General features: G+C 48.7%; 1 protein-coding gene and 1 long non-coding RNA gene across 3 annotated transcripts; both read right to left on the reverse strand.

The window, feature by feature from the left end:
- Nucleotides 1–1,580: 1,580 nt before the first annotated feature.
- Nucleotides 1,581–2,519, reverse strand: LOC113598147 (olfactory receptor 1D2-like). The gene has a single exon (XM_027055355.1). It carries the CDS (start codon nucleotides 2,517–2,519, stop codon nucleotides 1,581–1,583), a length of 939 nt encoding a protein of 312 aa, XP_026911156.1.
- Nucleotides 2,520–16,624: 14,105 nt separating this feature from the next.
- LOC128311532 (uncharacterized) lies at nucleotides 16,625–17,611 on the reverse strand. 2 transcript variants are annotated; one of them, XR_008289973.1, is made up of 3 exons: nucleotides 17,590–17,611; nucleotides 17,174–17,302; nucleotides 16,625–16,957 (listed from the first exon to the last, which is right to left on the reverse strand). It is a non-coding gene; the product is annotated as an uncharacterized LOC128311532 (long non-coding RNA). The 2 variants fall into 2 exon arrangements; XR_008289974.1 differs by having other exon boundaries at nucleotides 17,174–17,299; nucleotides 17,590–17,610.
- Nucleotides 17,612–20,422: the final 2,811 nt, after the last annotated feature.

The following is a 20,422-nucleotide window of genomic DNA, read 5'->3' on the forward strand; positions in this document are numbered from 1 at the left end:
AATCTACCCATTATCCTTTGTGATCTCTTCCATTGCTTTTGTGCTCCAGGAGTAGCATGAGAATAGGTGTATATTCACAAGATCTGTATGTTGATTCATCTTCCAATAGCACTCTGTTTAAATTATTTTACCTTTTAACATCCGGCAGAAAAAAAGTCCTTACTGATCACAGTTGTTGTTGTTGTTGTTGTTGTTGTTGTTGTTGTTTTTCTTTTTTTTTCTTTTTTTTTTTGCTCTTCTCTGCCATTTATTCTCCCAATTTAGCAGTAAAAGCCTTTCCTCAAATTAAAAAAAAAAAGATTGTGTTCAGGTTCTAAATGTCTGAAACCTAGAAATTAACCCAAGTATTCCCATCCAAGAAGGTGTTATGTCTTTTCCTTTGACCAGATTCTCTCAAGAGAATCTCTGCAGTCTCCTCATATAGGCTCCTTTCATTTCTTATTAAGACAATATTTTATCCTCGTTGCTATTATGTTTGGGATATTTTTCCAGTGCCACTTTTAAGTAGTTTTTCCTCCCTGGATTGGAAGAGTTTTATTGATTTTTGCATTACTTATTTTGCAATCTGTAAATTTGTTCCTCTTAGTTCTAGTAGTTTTTCAGCTTGATTATCTTGGATTTTCCAGAAAGATACTCCTATTTTCATATGATCATAGTTTTTTCCCCTTCATTTCTAATATTAATACCTAATACATCTGTTTTCTGATTTACTGCTAGACTAGAATTTTGACGAAAATGTTAAATGATAGTCATGGTAGAGGGAATCCCTGTTGTTGCCCTGATCTTAATATGAATAGTGTTTCAACACTACGTACCTAAGTTGGCCATGTTGAGAAATGTGGTGAATCTACTCTTTTCATTTCATCTGGGAATGTTCTCTGTGAGGTCAGCAAGCAAGTCTATGGCTTGGGAAGTGTATTGACATACCGTGATCCATGTAAGAGTTCAAAGGGGTACCCATCTCTTTCTCCACTTGGCTCAGAAACTTTGTGAATGTGTCTTGAAGTCACAACCTGTGCATCTACTGCCATCTCGTGACAAGGGCCTCCAGTTGCAGATTTTGTTCTTGAGAAGTGAAAGGAGCCTCTTTATTTCCATCTAACAAATTATTCCTACACAAGCAGAAGGTGAGAATTCCATTGCTTCTCTGATGACGTCCCTCACCTAGAAAATGTAGATAACAGCATCTCCATCACAAGATTGGTGATTAAGTGAGTAAATATGTGTACTTGCTCAAAACAGTGCCCAGCACAAAACAAGATGCTCCATTGCTTATTATGATTCACGCCACTAACAGGGGATCGTGGTAAAAATTCATGAGGCAGACATAGTTTGAGGAGGAGCCATGAAGGACATATAGAATGAATGGAAAATTAAATCCTCAAACAAACAAGCTGTCCATCTGGGGCCTGACACGAGAGTCATCCAGGGAAGTTTGGTTGAAGGAGTGATTGAATATGATTGCAGCAGAAATTTGGGCAGAGCTGGACATCTGTTAAATCTTATATGGATAGTCCCCTCCTACATCAATAATGAGGCAAGCACAAGATGACATCATCACTCAGGAGCAGGAGATGCTGTCACCAAGGCCAGATCTTTCTCCAGCTGAGGAGGCTCCTTAGGGCCCCTTTCATGTCCTTATTCCTAAGACTATAAATGAAGGGGTTGAGCATGGGAGCCACCACTGCATACAGCACAGTGGCCACTGAATCCTCAGATGTGTAGGAAGAAGAAGGACGCAGATACACCCCAAATAAAGTTCCATAGAACAATGACACCACAACAAGGTGGGAACTACAAGTGGAAAAGGCTTTAAGTTTGCTCTGGGAGGAACCAAGTCTTAGGATGGCTGAGAAAATGTGCATGTAGGAGATAGAAATAAAGAGGAAAGGAGCAACAAAAATAAAGCTCCCCAGGATGTAAACAACCAACTCATTGTCATGGATACTTGAACAAGAAAGCTTTAGCAATGCATAGAGTTCACAGAAAATATGGTGAATTCTGACACTTGCACAAAATGACAGTGTATCCATCAAAAGGGTGTGGATCAAAGGATAGATGTTTGTGATAATCAGAGCCAGAGACAATAATGTGATACAGAATTTGGGGCTCATGGTTATGGTATAGTGAAGAGGGTGGCATATGGCTACAAATCTGTCATATGCCATCACTGCCAAGAGGACATTGTCCAGTTCTAGAAACAAGATTAGAAAATACATCTGAGTAAGGCATCCAGTGTAAGATATGGACTGGCTCAGGGTTTGGATATTGAGCAGCATCTTTGGTATAGTGACAGAGGTGAAGCAGATGTCAACCCAGGACAGGTTGGCTATGAAGAAGTACACGGGGGTGTGGAGATGGGAGGTAGAGCCAATGGCCAGGATGATGAGCAGGTTCCCCACCACAGCAACCAGGTACATGGACAGGAACAGACTGAAGAGGAGGGGCTGATTCTCAGGCACATCTGACAGTCCCAGGAGGAGGAATTCTGAGACAACAGTTCGATTGCTTCCAGCCATGGCTTCTGGTTTCTGTAAATATGCATTGGAAGTACATCTGTCAACATGAGCAGAGGCAATCTGGGAAAACATGCACAGCAACCTTCATCCTTAGCTGAAATAATACTTGGTGACACTTGGGAAGGAAATCCAACCTGGGGTAGTGAGGGCAAGAAAGTGTGTGGCTCCCTGGTCATGAGAGAATGCAGGACAGGTGAGCTAAGGCCTTTCTTGTGACTTAACTCAGTCAGGAGCTCCTCTTCCTTCTCAAGAAGAAAAGAAGGACCAGGCAGAGAAGAAGATGGAACTGAAAGTAAGGCCTGGTTTGGGGAGAGTGGGGAAGCAGCAAAAGCAATTGAGTTGTCACAATGGGTGCATTATTTTATCCATATAGGGGTCAGGGTGATGACCATAAAGCAAAATTCTGTGTGTGCATGTGTGTGCATACTTAGACACAGATGTATATACTTCACAAACATACAGAGACATATATATTCAAATGTATGTATTCATTGAAAAATACATGAAAGCATATTCACCAAAATGCTAATAGTGGTTATCTCTGGCATGTGAGATTTTAACTTAAATCTTTTTTTAATGTTTATTTATTTTTGAGAGAGAGAGAGAGAGACAGAGCACGAGCAGGGGAGGGGCAGAGAGAGAGAGGGAGACACAGAATCCGAATCAGGCTGCAGGCTCTGAGCTGTCAGCACAAAGCCCGATGCGGGGCTCAAACTCACAAACCGTGAGATTGTGACCTGAGTCAAAGTCGGACGCTTAACCGACTGAGACACCCAGGCGCCCCAAATCTTTTTTTTTTTTTGACAATAAACATATATCAACTTGCTAAACTATGTTCCAAGGATGTTAATATTTCTTTCAAAAGGTTTCTGTGATGGACTAAGTTTGAATCATAAGCACAATGGGGCTCAAGACTCATGAAACCTTGTCATACATAGGGCATCTCTAAGAAATTATGTCTTTGTATCTTTGTCTCTCTTTTCAAGTTCATGTTGTGGATTCCACAAAGGCTAAATGCTCATGTGGTTTCATTCCACTAGATAGAAAGATTTACATTAATAAATCTGAAATTCAGGTAAAATGTAAACTTAGTAAAATCTGATCTTAAAATATTGACTCAAAAATAGGCAGATGATGAATAATCAAATATCCATGGAAAAAAATGAAAATTTTTCATGGATATTCACTTAAAAGTAAAATACATGTTTTAATCCATGTGCTTTTAAGAAAAAAATATTTTGGTTCATCAGATTTTCAGCCCACTAATCCCCTCTTCAAATATTAAACGTTTACAGGGGAAAGAATGACATCTTTCTGGTTCACCACTGAATCATCATGGCCTCAAGCCAGCATAACACTGAAATCAAAACCTGGCAACAATAAGCATATGCATAAAAGAATAATGAGGCAAAAATCTCAATACATGCAAATCCAGTCTAGCAAGCAATATATTGGAGGGATAAGGCATCAAATAAGAATATAAAAATGATTGGTATTATGACATCTACTAATGCAAATAATCATATGAATTGATGGTAGGAAAAACTACATTATAAATCTAATCGATGCTAACATGGCACTTGTAAAACTTCACATTATTTCTTGATTTTTACAACCTGTAAGCAGGATTGGAATACAAGCCTGATTCAAAGCACCAGAGTCTCGATGTTCTTTCCTTCAAGCCAACTGCCTCACCCAAAGCTCTCCCTTCAGACCCCAACTTTCACTGGGCCTTCTGCAACTCATAATCTGTAATCAATGTCTTCTCAAAGCATTCCCTCTACCTTCTTCCTTGAAGGAGACTTGGCTCTATACCCTGAGGGCACTACTTTCTTGCAGCCCTCTTCAAGGTAAACTATCTTTTCTTCTCACACCCCATATACCTCAGGGTAAGGAGATAGGGTCAGTGACCTTTCCTCCTCCCAGTGCTACTTTTCAGCCCAGTAGTTCTTCTCCATTAAAAAAAAAAATCCCAAGAGTGACATCAGCAAAAATAACAGAAGTAGGAGCTCCGAGAGCCTGTCCCTCCACAGAAACAGTGGGAAAAAAATAGCAAAAATAGAATCAATGTTGTCAGAACTCACAAAAATAGTCAATTATTTCCAAAAATCAATCACATGTTGAATCAAGAAAAGGGCAACTTAAACACAGTAGAACATTCTGGTGTCTTAACTTTAGCCTTGCCCCCATACCCCTTCCCAGCACTGCAGCATTTTGAAGATGGCAGCCTACATTCCCATTGTAATACTTGGCTCAGAAGGGAGGAGAACAGATTTTGTTCCCAAGGAACTGTGTTTGTCTGTTTGGACCTACCTGGAAATTCCCTGAAGGCCTGACACAAGGCACTGGCCCTCCTTTCACCTAACTCAGAACTCGCTCAGGACAGAAAAGTAGGTAAGAGGGTATTCCTTAAGAACAATGAACAAGTCACTGCCTCCTAGGGCAAAAGATTACAGTTGAGACAAATAATAGACATGCCAAATGTCTTAGAGGAAAAATTGGGGAAATTTACTTTTGGGGAATATTGATTTTGAAAAGCTTCTGTTTATAATGGGAAAATATAGAAAGTCATATGCATGCCCAGGACTGGATGCATGCTCAGAAAAAACCTGATAAGCTTTCACCTCCAACTGATATTTAGGATCAGATAAACACAGGCAATGGAGGCTAAGATATAGTTATAAACAGACTGGCTAAGCTTTGAAAAAGTACACAACATACAGCCAAACTTCGAAGACCAGGAGACTAATTTATTCTTTTTATTTATTTTTTTAAAAACTTGTTTGTCTGTTTGTTTTGGGGGAGAGAGAGTGTGAGCAAGGGAGGGGCAGAGAGAGAGGAAGAAAGAGAATCCCAAGCACATGGAGCCTGGCGTGTGGCTTGATCTCACAAAACATGAGATCATGACCTGAGCCAAAATCAAGATTCAGACTCTTAACCAACTGAACCACCGAGGTGTCCCTCTTTTTATTTATTTCTTTTTCTCCCCTCCAGTTTAAGAAGATCTCTGGAAAACTATTATCTGACCAAAAGCTAAAACAACAGAGACTTCGGAGACCACACATGATAAAACATAGGTTTTGGAAAATAGTTTAGAAGTCACCAAACCAACAAGCAACTACAAACCACAGAAAGCAACAAAAACAAACCCTGAATAGAAGAAGAATAGAAGAAACTCTAATTTCCAGAGTTACCTCATTATAATATTCAACATGTCCAGTTTTCAATGAAAAATTATGAGGCATGCAGAGAAACAAGTAAATATGGCTCATTCACAGGATGAAAAGAAATTAGAAAAACTGTTTATAAAAAGGCACAAACATTGGACTTACTACAAAAAGACTTTAATTTTTTAAATATGTTCAAAAAGCTAAAGGAAGCCATAACAATATATCAACAAATAGAGAATATCAACAAAGTAATAAAAATTATAAAAAGGAGCCAAATAGAAAATGTGGAACTGAAAAGTACAAAAATTGAAAGGAATAATTCTGATAAAGTATCAATAGTATATTTGAGCAGATAGAAAAAAGAATATGTGAACTTGAAGATAGATAGACTGAAATTAGTCTGAGGAACATAAAGAAAAAAATTTTTTTAAATGAACAGAGTCTAAGAGACCTATGGAACATTATCAAGTAGACCAACATATGCATTGTGGGAGTCCCTGAATGAGAAAAGGAGAGAGGAAAAAAGGCCAAAAGGAATATTTAAAGAAATCATGGCTGAAAATTGCCCAAATTTGATGAAAGCATGAATCCATACATTCAAAAAGTACAATGAATTCTAAGTAAGATAAAAACAAGCAGACCCACACCAAGACATACTGTTATCAAATTGCCAAAAGCCAAAGACTAAAAGAGAATCTTGAAAGCAGCAAAAGAACAACTTGTCATTTACAAGTGATCCTCAATAAGACTAACAATTTCTCATCAAAATCCATGGAGACCAGAAGGCACCAGGGTGACATATTTAATGTGATCAAAGGGGGGGAAATGTCAACCAAGAATTCTATATCTAGCAAACTTATCCTTTAAAAATTAAGAAGAAATTAAGACATTCCCTGATAAACTAAATCTGAGAGAATTCATTACTAGTAGATCTATCCTACAAGTAGTGCTAAAGGGAGCATTTCAGGCTGAAAGGAAAGGACACTAGACAGTCACTAGTGTGACTATCACTTCAAGGACACTAACTTGAAGTCATACAAAGAAATAAAGAACATCAGTAGAAATAAATACATAGGTAAATATAAAAGTCAATATTAATGTAATTTTGGGTTTTAACTCCTTTTTTCATATATCATTTTAAATGTACAAAACAATCATTATAAAATAATGTTAATGAGCATACAATATGTAAAGATGTAAATTGTGTCAATAACAACATAAAAGGGGAAATGTGCAGCTGTATAAAAGCAGCCTTTTTGCATACTACTCAAGTAAAGTTGGCATTAATTCAAACTAGATTGTTACAAGTAAAAGATGTTAATTATAATCCCCAGGGTAACCACTAAGAAAATATATAGTGAAAGAAATTATAAGGGAATCAAGATGGTAAATAGAAAATACATATCTAACATAAAAGTAGACAGTAATGGAGGTATTGAGGAACAAAAATGATATAAGACATATGGGGGAAGAAAGCAAAATAGTAAAAGGAAGATCTTATCAGTAACTACTTTAAATGTATGTGGATTACATGGTCCAATTAAAAACAGAGAGTGGAAAAATGGATTTTTAAAACATAACCCAACTATATGCTCTATACAAGATACTTTAGATCAAAAACACAAATAGATTGAAAGTTAAGAAATAAAAAAGATCCCATGCAAATAATAACCTAAAGAGTGCTGGGGTAGCTAATACTAAAATCAGATAAAATATACTTTAGGTCAAAAATATGAGACAAAGAAGAATATCAATGATAAAAGGGTCAACTCATTAAGAAGATATCACTATTGTAAACATATACACAGCTAGCAACAAATCACAAAATATATGAAGCAACACTGACCGAATTGAAAGGAGATATAGCCAGTTCCACAATAATGGCCAGAGACTTCGATACTCTACCTTCAATAATGAAAAGAACAACCAGATAGAAGATCAATAAGGCAACAGAGGATGTGAACAACATATAAAGCAACTATATCTAACATACTTATACAGAATACACCACCCAATGGTAGCAGAATACACATGTTTCTCGAGTGTACATTAAACATTCCCCAGGATAGACCATGTATTAAGCCACAAAATAAATCTCAGTAAAATTTAAAATATTTAAATCATATATACTATAGTCTGCAACTGTAATGGAATGAAACTAGAAATAAATATCAAAAGGAAAACTGGAAAATATGCAAATATGTAGAAATTAAATAATACATTTTTAAACAAACAATCAAAAAAGAAATCACGAGGGAAATTAGAAAATACATAGATATGAATGAAAATGAAAAACAACATACCAAAACTAATGGGATGCAGTGAAAGCAGTGTTCAGAGGGAAATATCTAGTTTTAAACGCCTACCTTAAAAAGATCAGGAATAAGATAAGGATGGTCACTTTTATGAATGCTATTCAACATTGTACTAGAATTCTAGCCAGAGCAATTAAACAAGAAAAAGAAAGAAAAATCACTTAAATTGGAATGTAAGAAGCACAATTATCTCTATTCACAGATGATTGTATCGTACATATAAAATCCTAAAGAACCCATCAAAAAAATCTCCTAGACTTAATCATCAAATTCAGCCAAGTTTCACCATATGAGATCAACACACAAAAATCAGTTGTAATACTCTACACTAGCAATGAACTGTGGGAAATCAAATAGCTATGTCCTGGGTTAGGAGATTATAGGGAATGCATTGAAAAGCAGAAAACTGCTCTCTGGCTTTGCTAAAAACAGCGGCCATGCTTTGCTTAGCTACCTAATGTATATCTAGGGGTTAGGCCCTGCCTATACTAATAAATTCCATAAGCCATGTTATCGCATGGAATATTTTACCCTGTCTTAACTTGTTTTTCTGCACGTTTTCTATATGTTTTTACTGGCATGTAGCCCACCAATGTATTGCTCATTTCTTCCCTAAATGTATGCTCAATAAATATGGGAGCTTGACAGTAGCCACTCGGGGAGACTTCCCTTAGCCTCCCTTTCACCTCTCTTGACTTGCATGGAGTCTTTTTTTCTTTATTTTTTAAATGTTTATTTATTTTTGAGAAAGCAAGGCAGAGAACGAGTAAGGGAGGGGCAGAGAGACAGGGAGATACAGAATCCAAAGCAGGCTCCAGGCTCTGAGCTGTCAGCACAGAGCCTGACACAGGGCTCGAGCCCACAAACCATGAGATCATGACCTGAGCCAAAGTTAGATGCTTAACCAACTGAACCACCCAGGCACCCCTGCATGGAGTTTTGAGTAATCCTTTGAGCCATCCTTGGCTTTGTTTGGACAAAGCTGAAAGCCAAACCCACAATGAACAATGAAATTGAAATTAGGAAAATAATAGCATCTATAACAATAACAAAAAGATGAAAACACTTAGGAATAAATGTAACCAAGGGGATACAAGACTTATACATTGAAAACTATAAAACATTGCTCAAAGAAATTAAAGAAGGTCTAAATAAATGGAAAGACTTACCATGTACATGGATTGGAAGACTTAATATTATCAAGATGGTTATACTCACAAAGTGGTCTACATACTCAATACAGTACTTTTTAAATATTTATTTATTTTGAGAGAGAGAGAGAGAGAGAGAGAGAGAGAGAGAGAGAGAGAATGAGCAGGTGAAGGGCAGAGAGAGAGAGAGAGAGAGAGAGAGAGAGAGGGAGAGAGAGAATCCCAAGCAGGCTCCATGCCTGACACAGGGCAGCACAGAGCCCGACACAGGGCTCAATCTCACAAGCTGCAAGATCATGACCTGACCCAAAATCAAGAGTCTGACACTTGACTGACTGAGCCACCCAGGCGCCCCATCAATGCAGTCCTTATCAAAATCTCAATGGCCTTTTTTGCAGAAATGGAAGAGATAATCCAAAAATTCATAGGGAATTCAAGGGACCCCAAATAACCGAACAATCTCAAAAGAAACAACAATTGTATACTTTATTTTACTAGACACTTATGGTTAAGATTGTAGCAAAGTTTTGGCATTAAATGTAACGCTGCTTCTTGAATAAGTTAAATAGAACATTATTATATGTTCTATTCCCAAGAATAGAATTCCCAAGAATTCCACTCCTAGGCATATACCTAAAAGAATTAACAGGTGTTCAAATAAAAACTTGCACTTAAATGTTCATAGCAGCACTATTCATAATAGCCAAAAGGTGAAAATAACTCACATGTACATCAACTGGTGAATGGATAAACAAAATGTGGTATAGCTGTATAATGGAGTATTAATCAAGCATGTAAATTAATGAATTACTACGTCCTGAAATATGGATGAAAATATTGAAAACATTGTGCGAAGTGAAAGAAGACAGACACAAAAGGCCATATATTATATGATTCCATACATATGGAACATCCAGAAGACACCAATCTAAAGAAACAGAAAGCAGATTGATAGTTGCCAGAAGCATGGGGGAGGGTGAACGCAAAGTGACTGCTTAATGGGTACAAGGTCTCCTTTGGGACTAATGAAAATGTTTGGAACTGCATATAGGCAATGGTTGTACAACATTGTCAATGTACTAAATGCCACTTAATTTTATATTTTATATTTTAAAATGGTTAATTTATGTTATGTGAATTTTACCACAATAAAAAAAAGTCATAGAAAAAATTAAAAAGAATACTTTGCCCTTTGAGGCCCCTGCTGTCCAGCCCTTTTGCCCACTGCTGTCTCTCAAAGGAACCATTCTCTCTCATGCATTTGTGAGGACTTTGCTGCAGGCTCACAGTCCCTTCCACATCTCATTCCTGCCTCATTCTGTCCAAGTGGCAGACCTTTGTTTATTTATTTTTGAGAAAGAGATAGAGCAGGGCGGGGCAGAAGGAGAAGGAGACACAGAATCCAAAGCAGGCTCCAGGCTCCAAGCAGTCAGCACAGAGCCTGACATGGGGCTCGAACCCATGAACTGTGAGATCATGACCTGAGCCAAAGTTGGATGTTTAACCAACTGAGCCACCCAGGCACCCACAAGTGACAGACGCTTGTAATCCATTGACCCCAACCTCCTCTCTGCCATCCTCTCCCTGCACCCTTGGGAAAGGTAACCCAAATGACACCAATCACAGTCTCTCTCTTTCTCTCTCTCTCTCTCTCTCTCTCTCTCTCTCTCTCTCTCTCTCAGAATTTGAAAGTGGAGTAGAGGCACACAGAAATGGAAGTGGTTGGAGCTGAGTCGCTGAGCGCAAATCCTTGGAGACAACCAGTCTGAGTTCCCACCAGTGAGATTCCCCAGAGGTGCTCTGGTTCCCATCCTTCCCAGTATCTCGATATTCAGCTCCTAACTTCAATTCTGTGAGATCCTCCACGTGTTCCCAGCCAGCCTCCTCATTTAGTCAGAGATGCATTTGTCTCTTAGAACCAAAGTACTCCAGCTCATACAGATGAGAACGGTCAGTGGGTTTCAAGCAACAGACTCAGGAAATGCGGGGTGATTTGGGTGATCCGCAATGACTTACTGGGTGAAGCTGGGGGAGGCCAACAGACTCCCATTCACATCGCAGGACAGGGAAGCAGAGAACCCAACTGTCACCAGTGCGCAAGCTGGACCACGTGTTCTCCGAAGGCAAACTCTAGGTAGAGTTTGGGTACACGCTGCCGGGAAACCATTTTTAAAGGTGACCACGTGGTACACGGTCACGTCTGATGGTCTCGGGTAACCCAGAGCCTGGGAACCACTACTCCAATCTTGACATGATTGCGTCCAGACCCAGAAGGAACCTTCCGGCCTCTCTCTGACCTTGCTGGTGGGGTCCCTTAGCGCAGGCAGCCAAAGTGTGGAGACGTCAAGAAAACCCACCTCAGAAAAGGTCCTGAGAGTTGTTGTTACATTGCCATTGCAATGGTAGCTGGGTCTCCAACCTCCCCGCGTCTCTGTCCTTAATGCAAGAGCACCAAAGAGTGGCTTCCTCGCAGTTGTCGCAAGGATATCTCACATTGTTGGGAAGACTTGGAGAACCACAAATCCCTCTGAAATGTCACCCGGCTGACTGACACTTCTGTGAGCTTGCCTCCTGGCATTCCAGAAGAAACCAATTTCCTCTGCTTGGCAGAGTTTCTCTATGTCTCCTCTGTCCTTTTTCCTCTCTTCCTCCCTCCCTTCTCTTCTACTCACTCTCCCCCTCCCCCTCCTCCTCCTTTTCCTCTCCCCTCCTCTCTCTTTCCTCCCTTCACTCCCAATGTTCCAGACCATGTCCTTCAGATCATTGCCCTAGACAGGCCATCCTGTACCACCCAACCTAAATTAGCTGGAACAACAAAAGTGCAAGATTAAACTGAAGGGGGGTTTAGAATTTGCTGAAGATTTCAGCATTTCACCTCAAGGGAGAAATACAGATTATTCGCTAAGTGGTTTGGGACACCTTGACTAAAACTTTTTGGAAAGAAAACAAACTTACATACCAATGTTCTTTCTCACGAAAATTACCTCCCAGGATGTTAAAGTTTTAAAGTACTAGAAGATGTTCTCAGTGAATATTTTTGTAATTTTATACTGAGGAGGGCCTTTCATAGGAAATGCAAACCGCAAATTATACTGAAGCAATGGATCACATAAACAAAAAAATTTTAAGCCACTCTATACCGAAAGACCAGGAGCAAAGATAAAATGAAGAAATGGCAAGGAAAGGTATTTTCCAATTATAACAAAACTTTGATATTCTAAACAAGTTAAAAAAAAACAAGTATTTATTAACAACAGTGGACCAATGCATATTTAAGTCTTCTTTACAGGTTTCTGTAGCTTCTCTTAGGCTATTTCACTCAGTACTATTATTGTTATGGTTAAACATAACAAGAGTGCAAGAGCGGACCTCATTTTTTGCGTGTTAAATTTGAGTTATCTTACTCAAATGTGAATAGAGATGTCCACTTGGCAGCTGGATACAGGAGTCTGCAGTGTGGGCAATGTCTGCGATGAAGATACAAATCTGGGACCCAGGACACGGCCCAGAGAGCCCCGAGCCTGCACGAGCTCGCCACGGGCAGCCGAGAGCCGGTATAGGGGGACAAGTGGCCCACGCACCGAGCCCTGGGATCCTGGGACACTCCGAGGTGGCAGAGCAGAGAGGGAGCCGGCGGCAGAGACTGAGGAGGGGAGGGAGGGACCCTAAGACTGCAGGGTGGCCTCCTGGAACAGGAGTCAGACGTGCGCGCCCGCACACACACCTACCCACCCACCCACACACACACCCGCACACACCCACACCCACACCCACACCCACCCACCCACCCACACACACACACACACACACACTGGGGGCAGGAAGGAGGTGGTCAGGAGGGAAGAGAGAGTGATCCTCTCCCCGGGGTGCTGCTGATGGTCAAGGGCGATGAGGCCCTAGAATGCTCACTGTGTTTGACAGCGAGATCCTGGAGACCTGCAAAGACAGGGTCGGGTGTGGGGTGAGGGTCAGGAGGGGTCGAGGAAGTCAGGTGCAGGGTGGGAGTTGGGAGGGGACAGGGAGATGGGATGTGAGGTGTGGTTCCGGAGGGGACGGGGAGACCAGGTGCGAGGTGGAGTCAGGAGGCGATGAGGAGATGGGGTACGGGGTGCAGGGTGGGGGTCAGGAGGAGACGGGAAGATTTGGCAAGGGGTGCAGGCTGGAGGTCTGGAGGGGATAAGGAACTCAGGTGCGGGGTGGGGGTGTGTGTCAGGAGGACACAGGAATGTCAGGTGCGGGGTGGCAGTCGGGAGGGGACCAGGAAGTTGGGTGGGGGGTGGGGGTCAGGAGGAGTCAGGGAGATCGGGTGCTCGGTAGGGTTCGGGGTCAGGAGTGGATGAGGAGGTCAGGGGAGGAGTAGGGGTCAGGACGGGACAGGGAGGTCGGGTATGGGATGAGGGTCAGGAGGGGACGGGAGGTTGGGTGCAGAGTGGGGGTCAGGTGGGAACTGGAGGTTGGGTGCAGATTCCGGATCGGGAGTGGATGGGGATTTGGGGTGTGGGGTGGGGGCCAGGTGGGGCGTGGAGGTTGAGTGGGCAGTGGGGGTCAAGAGGATGGCGGAGGTTGGATGTGGGGTAGGGTGGGGGTCAGGAGGACACAGGAATATCAGGTGTGCAGTGGGAGTCACGAGTGTCCAGCAAGGTGGGTGGAGGGGTGGGTGTGAGGAGGAGTCATGGAGATCGGGTGCCAGGTAGGGGTGGGGATCAGGATTGGATGGGGAGGTGGGGTGTGGCTGGGGGGGCAGGGGGTGAGAGGGAGATCGGGTTCAGGGTAAGAGTCAGGAGGGGACGGGGAAATCAGGTGCAGGGTGGCGGTGGGGGACAGGAGAGAACGAAGTGATCCGGGGCTTGGCAAGAGTGGGGGTCGGGAGGGGACGCAGAGGTTGGGTGCAGATTCCAGGTCAGTAGCAGATGGGGAGATCAGGTGGGGGGCTGGGGTTCAGGAGGGGATGGGGCTTGGGTGCGGGGTGGGGTCAGGACGGACCGGGAAATTCGGGTGTCGGGTGGGGGTAAGGAAGGGACCAGGTGATCGGGTGCGGGGTGTCAGTGGGAGTCAGGAGGGGATGGCGAGATTGGGTGCAGGGTGGGGGTCAGGTGGGATCTGGAGGTTGGGTGCAGATTCCGGATCGGGAGTGGATGGGGATTTGGGGTGCCGGGTGGGGGTCAGCAGGGGACGTGGATGTTGGGTGCAGGGTGGGGTCAGGAGGGGCCGGGAAATTTCGGGTGTCGGGTGGGGGTCAGGATGGGACAAGGTGATCGGGTGCGGGGTGCAGATGGGGATCCGGAGGGGATGGCGACATTGGGTGTGGGGTGGGGTCAGGGGGGGACCTGGAGGTTGGGTCCAGATTCCGGATCAGGAGAGGATGGGGAATTGGGTGCGGGTTTGGGGGTCAGGAGGGGATGGGGAGATGGGGTGTGGGCCAGGAGGGGACGGGGCGTTTGGGGACAGCGGGTCCAAACCAATCCCGGGAAGGGCCGCACTGTGGCCGCCGAGCACAGAAGGCGGTGGCTTCGGGGTGGCCAAGTCGCAGCGTGTGCAGAGGTGGGGGGCTGCAGCCCTTCCCACGTGCCGGGGACCCGCAGAGAGCGGGGTGCGTGGACGCAGGAGGGACAAAAGAGCTCGGGCAGGGGAGGACGGCTTGGCAAGGGAGGGAGCGGCCCCTCCTCGCCAGCCCGGCTCCGGGGGGGCCCTCCTCCCCCAGGTCCTCACCGCTCTGGACCGAGACGCCTCCTGTCGGAAGCCTAAGCTGGGGCAAAACCTGGAACAGACCATCAGCCTCGTGTCCGGCAACAGCTAAGGGTGGCGGAACCGGCGAGGAGGGGGCGTCCCAGGCCTGAGGTGACCTCGGGGCCGAGGCCTGGATCGGGTGGCACGGGGGCGGGGATGGGGTGGTCACCGGTCTCTCGTGCCCTGCGCACACCCGGGCCCCCTTCATTAGTGCCTTTCTTTGGGCCCTGCGTGGGGGCGGTGGTGACAGGACCAAGGGTCCTGACCCCGGCAGCAGCAATATCCCCGCCGTCCTACCCTCGTGCCCCCGGGTCGTGCCAGCCCCTGCCCCCTCTTCCTGTTTATACCCCCAACCACCTATTTATTTAATTTATCTGCACCTCACCGTGTCCGTCTGTCACCACGTGCCCCTTCTCTGGGATGTGGACAACCTCACGCCCCTTCCGTCCTTGGGTCGTCCTGGCTCGCTGGTGGCACGGTCAGCCTCGGCCTCACCTCTGGCACCTGCCCCTGGCCGTGTCTCCCTCTCTGTCTCTCTGCCCCTTCCCCGCTCACGCTGTCTCTGTCTTGCTCTCAAACACTAAATAAAAGCATTCAAACAAAAGAGAAAGAAGAAAGAAAGAAAGAAAGAAAGAAAGAAAGAAAGAAAGAAAGAAAAAAAGAAAGAAAGAAGAAAAAAAGGATTCATGTTGGTTTAACCAAAGGGAGAGTTTCTGGATGTGTGTAACTGAACGATCGTGGCGGGGGCGGGGGGCGGGTAGTTCTGTCTTCAGGCATGGCTGGATCCAGGATTTGGTTCTCTGCCATGTGCCTTCCTGCTCTTGCTTCCCATCTGTCCAGTGTCAGCCTGTTCCCTCCCCCCGCCCCCGTAGCCCCGGCAAGGCCGGAAACGAAGGAACCAAAACCGTGTTTGCTTACAGAGATCATGACCATGCATGTAGAAACTCCGAGGGAACCCTCGTGAGGCTAGCACTCCTGTTTAGCGAGGTTCCAAGACACAAGCTACTCAGAGGGAGCTAACCACCCCCCACCCCGCCCCCAAACCCGTAGCCACTTGTGGCACCACTCCCTTGCTCATCGGAAACAAGGCCAGTAAGCCCCAAAATTCCTATTCTAGTGTTTCCGTGCTTATTTCCCTGGTACAAAAGGAGTCTTCTACTTCGGCAGGAAGCCACCCTACTGGTTGGTGATGCGGGGAGACCAGACTTCTGGCGGCGGGGCGCCTTTTCTGGAGAGCACTTGTGTGCCGAGAAGCTATAGAACGCGGGAATTCTACCTCTTGGAAACGATCTGAAGGAAGTAACTGTTCGCGCAAAGACTTCTGTTCAAGAATCCCATTGACTCACACGACCCGACTGCCCAACATTATGTAATAATACATTTGTCTGTCTCGTGGATAACAGTTTTTGAAGAGTTTTTAAGGAGTGGGAAAGCTAGTACGTTCAACGGGGAAAAACAAAAACAAAACAAAACAAAAAGGATCCCGAGAAAAGTTAACGCTAAACTGGAGAATGCATACATTATACGTTGTTATCCGTTTAACGGGTAAATACAACTAGGAACGTATTCCAAAACGTCAGCAGTATTTACCGCTGAATATAGGACCTGATTTTCCTCTCCCTGAGTCGTCTTCGATAAGCTTGGGCTGCTGGACTACGATTCCCAGAACCTCCCTTCCACCACCAGAACAAAGGTAAGAAAACGTGGAGGCGCAGGAACTGAGAAGAAACTCGGACACAAAAGAGTAGCTCAGTTTCATGTTGTGCAGTAACAAACACGTAAGCGCCCGTCCCTCCGGGCGCAGGGAAGGAACTGAAGTGGGCCAAGAGCCACCGAGGCCCGGACCTGCAGAACGTTAGACCCCCGATAATAAAGTGGCCAGGACGCCAAGTGTCAACGCCCCGTGCCTTGCCCAGTGAGGGCTACCAGGTTAGGCCTCGGCCCCCTTTCCCGGGCCTAGGCGTCGCGGAGGCCGGGACCCCAAAGCGCGAATGTTTCGTATCACCAGGGGAAGCCGGTCCAGGAAGGAGTTGACGGAAACTCGGAAGCAGATGGGGTCTTCAGTAGTCCATCTCCTAGAAGTGAGGGAAGAGGGAAATCCGGTTAAAGGGGAGACCTGCTGTGGAGGTGCAGGGCACCAGCCCCTTCCCCCACACAACCCCCCCCCCCCCCGCCTTCCACCTAACGCGTGCGTCGGGGCCTCCACGACGGCACTGGAAGGCAGAGATGCGACCACGGCACCCGCCGCCACCGCCCACCCGTCCCGCGCGTACTCTTGCTGGAGGACTCACACGGCCAGGGCGCTGCCCCTCACGCAAAGCTCCTTCTGAGCCAACCCTCGGTGGCGTTGGACGTGTGTAGTCAGGGCCCTGCGGGCCATCTCTGCCTCCAGGGGCGACCGGAAAGACACAGTGAGCCTGCTGGGAGGCACCCGGTTAAGGCACAACGGGCTCCTGGAGTTCCCATGGCCTGAAGCCTCCTGACCACTCAGAGGCCCCCTTCTACCCCCGGGACACTCGCGCTCCCTCCCGCCACCTCTGCCCACCCTGAGCCGCTTCCCCCACCCTGGGGGCCCGCGGGCACCGGCCGTCCCTGTCCCGCCAGGCTGCCCACCCCCGCCCCCGTCCGTCCCGTCCCCGGGCTGCCGCCCTGCTCCCCAGCCACCCCGCCACGGCCCCTGCCCAGACAGGCTCCACGGAAAGGATACAACTCCAGCAGTCCTGAGGAGACGCCCCCTGCGTCTCCACCGGGGGCCAGGGCCCTCGGGGCCCGTTCGGCCAGGGGAGGGGCGCAGGCCCCCTCGACCACTGCTCCCTTGCTGCCAGGGCCACCCTCGCCATCGTGGCGGCTGCAGTTGCCCTGGCGACCGGGACCTCGGGGGCTAAGCTGGGGGTCGTGGCCGTCCGTGCCTCCGTCGGAGGCCTGTGGGCCTGCCCCCGCGTCCCCCGCGCCACCCTCGGCGCCGTCCGCGCCGTCATCGTCAGGGGCCTGCGTGACCGCCACTTCCTCCGCGCCGTCGTCCGGGGCCGGAGAGGCCACTTCGTCGTCCGGGGCCCTCATGGCCGCCGCACCGGCCTCCTCAGAGCCCACCGCTACGCTGCGCCCACTGTCGGCGGACCGCTGAGACCCCTGGCAGGCCTCGCGAAGCCCGGCCCCTCGGCGCGCAAGGCTGTCGGGGATGGCCAGGGCGCCTGCGCAGACAGACCCCGCGGAGCTGGTTCCCACCGAGCCGGCCTCGCTGTGTTGGCCCAGAGCCTGGATCCGGTCGACGCTGACCCCGAGGAGATGGAGGCTGGTTCCGGAAGCTGCGCCCCTCGACGCGTGACGTCACTGTCGGGCTCCTTCGTCCCCGAGAGCATTCTGGTGAGGCCACTGGCACGTGACTGTTTCCGGCCCAGCCCGCCCCTCCCCCCAAGCGTGTGTCTGCGCAGGCGCCAGCCGGGCGCACGTGCGAGCAGCCGGCTGACCGCCGCCCGCCCGGGTCCCGGGCATCGAGGCGTGGGCCGCGCTCAGGCGCTTCTGGGCAGCACCGTGCCTGTCCCTGTCCGTGGGCTCCCCGTACGGCTCGGGTCTGCGTGTGCCGGGACCCGTCCCCGGGGGCGGGGGGGGGGGGGGGCCCGACGCGGGATGCCGAGCAGGGGCCACTCCCAGGCCCTGACTGTCCTCAGGGAGCATGCCTGGCGCGGCCCCTAGGGGAGCTGGAAGGGACGGGCCTGGCTCCCTCACCATTTCTCGGTCCCGGGCGCCGTCAGTCCCCCAGTGCCTGCCAGCCTGGGGGAGGGTACACCGCCGAGGGCGCGACCGGCCTCCGGCCGGGGGCTCCCGGGCTCCCGGGCTCCCGCCTCCCACACCGCAATGGCTGCGGGCTTGGGCCGGGGGCCCGGGGGCCCAGGGGGGCCCAGCTGGACCCGAGGGCAGCGGCACGGGGGAGCACCGCCCCGGCGACAGCTCCCCGGTCGCTTTGCCTCTGCTGCGGCAGCCCTGACGGGCTGTCCCTCCCCCAGGAACAAAGTCTTGCGGCTCTCGGGGGTGGGGGGCTGGACGTGCCAGGGGCCCTCAACTGGGAGGTGACCCTGTGTCTGCCGGCCTGCTGGGTGCTGGCCTACTTCTGTGTCTGCAAGGGGGTCAAGTCAACAGGAAAGGTACAGCTGGAGGCGGGCGGGTCGGGGTGGGTGATGATGGCAGGGGTGGGGGCAGCATGGCCGGTGGGGAGAAGGGGTGTCTCTGCCGGGGGGGGGGGGCCGGGGCACCCCGCCACGTGAGGTGACCGGGCCAGGGCCTGAGGCGGGGGCAGGTCCTTGAACCCAGCCCGGTGGATTTCCCACGCGTGCCCGGGTAGTCCTCTGCAACCTCCAAACTCCAGCCCAGCCGCCTCCCGTCCTGAGGGGACAGGCCCAGGCGACCGCCAGCTGAACTTGCCTGTGTCGGGCAACCCCGCCCCAGTTTCCCTCTCTTCCTCACTCACTACTTCCTCACTCTCTGCTTTGCGGCCAGCCTGGGGGCACCCGGCCCGTGGCCCTCCCTTGCCTACCTGTCCTGCTCTGCTGAGGGTGGGACGGAGGCAGAGGTCTTCGCGGTCACCTCGCTGTCGCCTCTGTCTCCGGCCGGCCCAGTCCACTCCCGTCCTGCCCAGGACCCTGCCTCTGTGCAGAGAACCACAGGAGGCATGGGACCTGCCTCCAGGCCGATGTCCTGCTCCCCACCCGGGGAAGGTCCTGCCTCCGCCCTCCCTCTCTACAGCTGACCTGTCCTTGCGGGGACGGCCGATGGCCAGCTGAGCACCCCGCTTCCTTCGGGAGGAGCCCAGGCTCTGAGGAGTAGAAGGGGGTGCTGCAGGCTGGCCTCCCGCTTGACCTCGGAGCGGACCGTACCACAGTGGGGGGAGTGTGGCCCGCCTGCCCCCCTGCTGAGGCTGGGGGCCCCTAGTGGGGAGGCGGCGCCGCAGGGCCCCTTCTGAGCAGGTGCCCCCCGTCCCCCCTCCCCCTGCCCCAGATCGTGTACTTCACGGCTACCTTCTCCTGCGTGGTCCTCGTCGTGCTGTTGGTGCGGGGAGTGCTGCTGCCCGGCGCCCTGGATGGCATCATCTGCTCTCTCAAGCCTGACTTGTGGAAGCACTCACTGGGTCGTGAGTGCCGGCACCACGTGGGGCGTAGAGATCACGCACACAAGGATGTCAAAGAATTGAAAACACTAAAGGTCACGTAAAGTCACTGTGAACCTTTTGGGGGAGAAATACACAAAAAAGAAGTGGGGACCACCCTCAATCCCACCACACAGAGATACGAGGTGTTTACACTTCAGGCTACCGTTGCAGGATTTCCGTGCACATAGACAGTAGCTTCCTAAGTTGGGATTTTAGTGATTTCCCTTTTGCACTGTGGTGTTTCCTATGCGACCGCATCCCTGTTCTCCGTGGCCACTAACTACTTTAGCTCCAGTCGCCATCCCTTCCCTCCTTGCCTCCTACTGGCAGGCTTGCCCCCCCGACGGGAGCCCCTTCGTGACCTTCCCAGACGGCCGATCTGATCCGCACCTGTGCT

Source organism: Acinonyx jubatus, chromosome X (genome assembly GCF_027475565.1).
Source record: "Acinonyx jubatus isolate Ajub_Pintada_27869175 chromosome X, VMU_Ajub_asm_v1.0, whole genome shotgun sequence".
NCBI lineage: Eukaryota > Metazoa > Chordata > Mammalia > Carnivora > Felidae > Acinonyx > Acinonyx jubatus.

Bases quoted from the DNA above. Each gene is read 5' to 3' on its own strand.
- LOC113598147 (XM_027055355.1), bottom strand. From the start codon at position 2,519: ATGGCTGGAAGCAATCGAACTGTTGTCTCAGAATTCCTCCTCCTGGGA.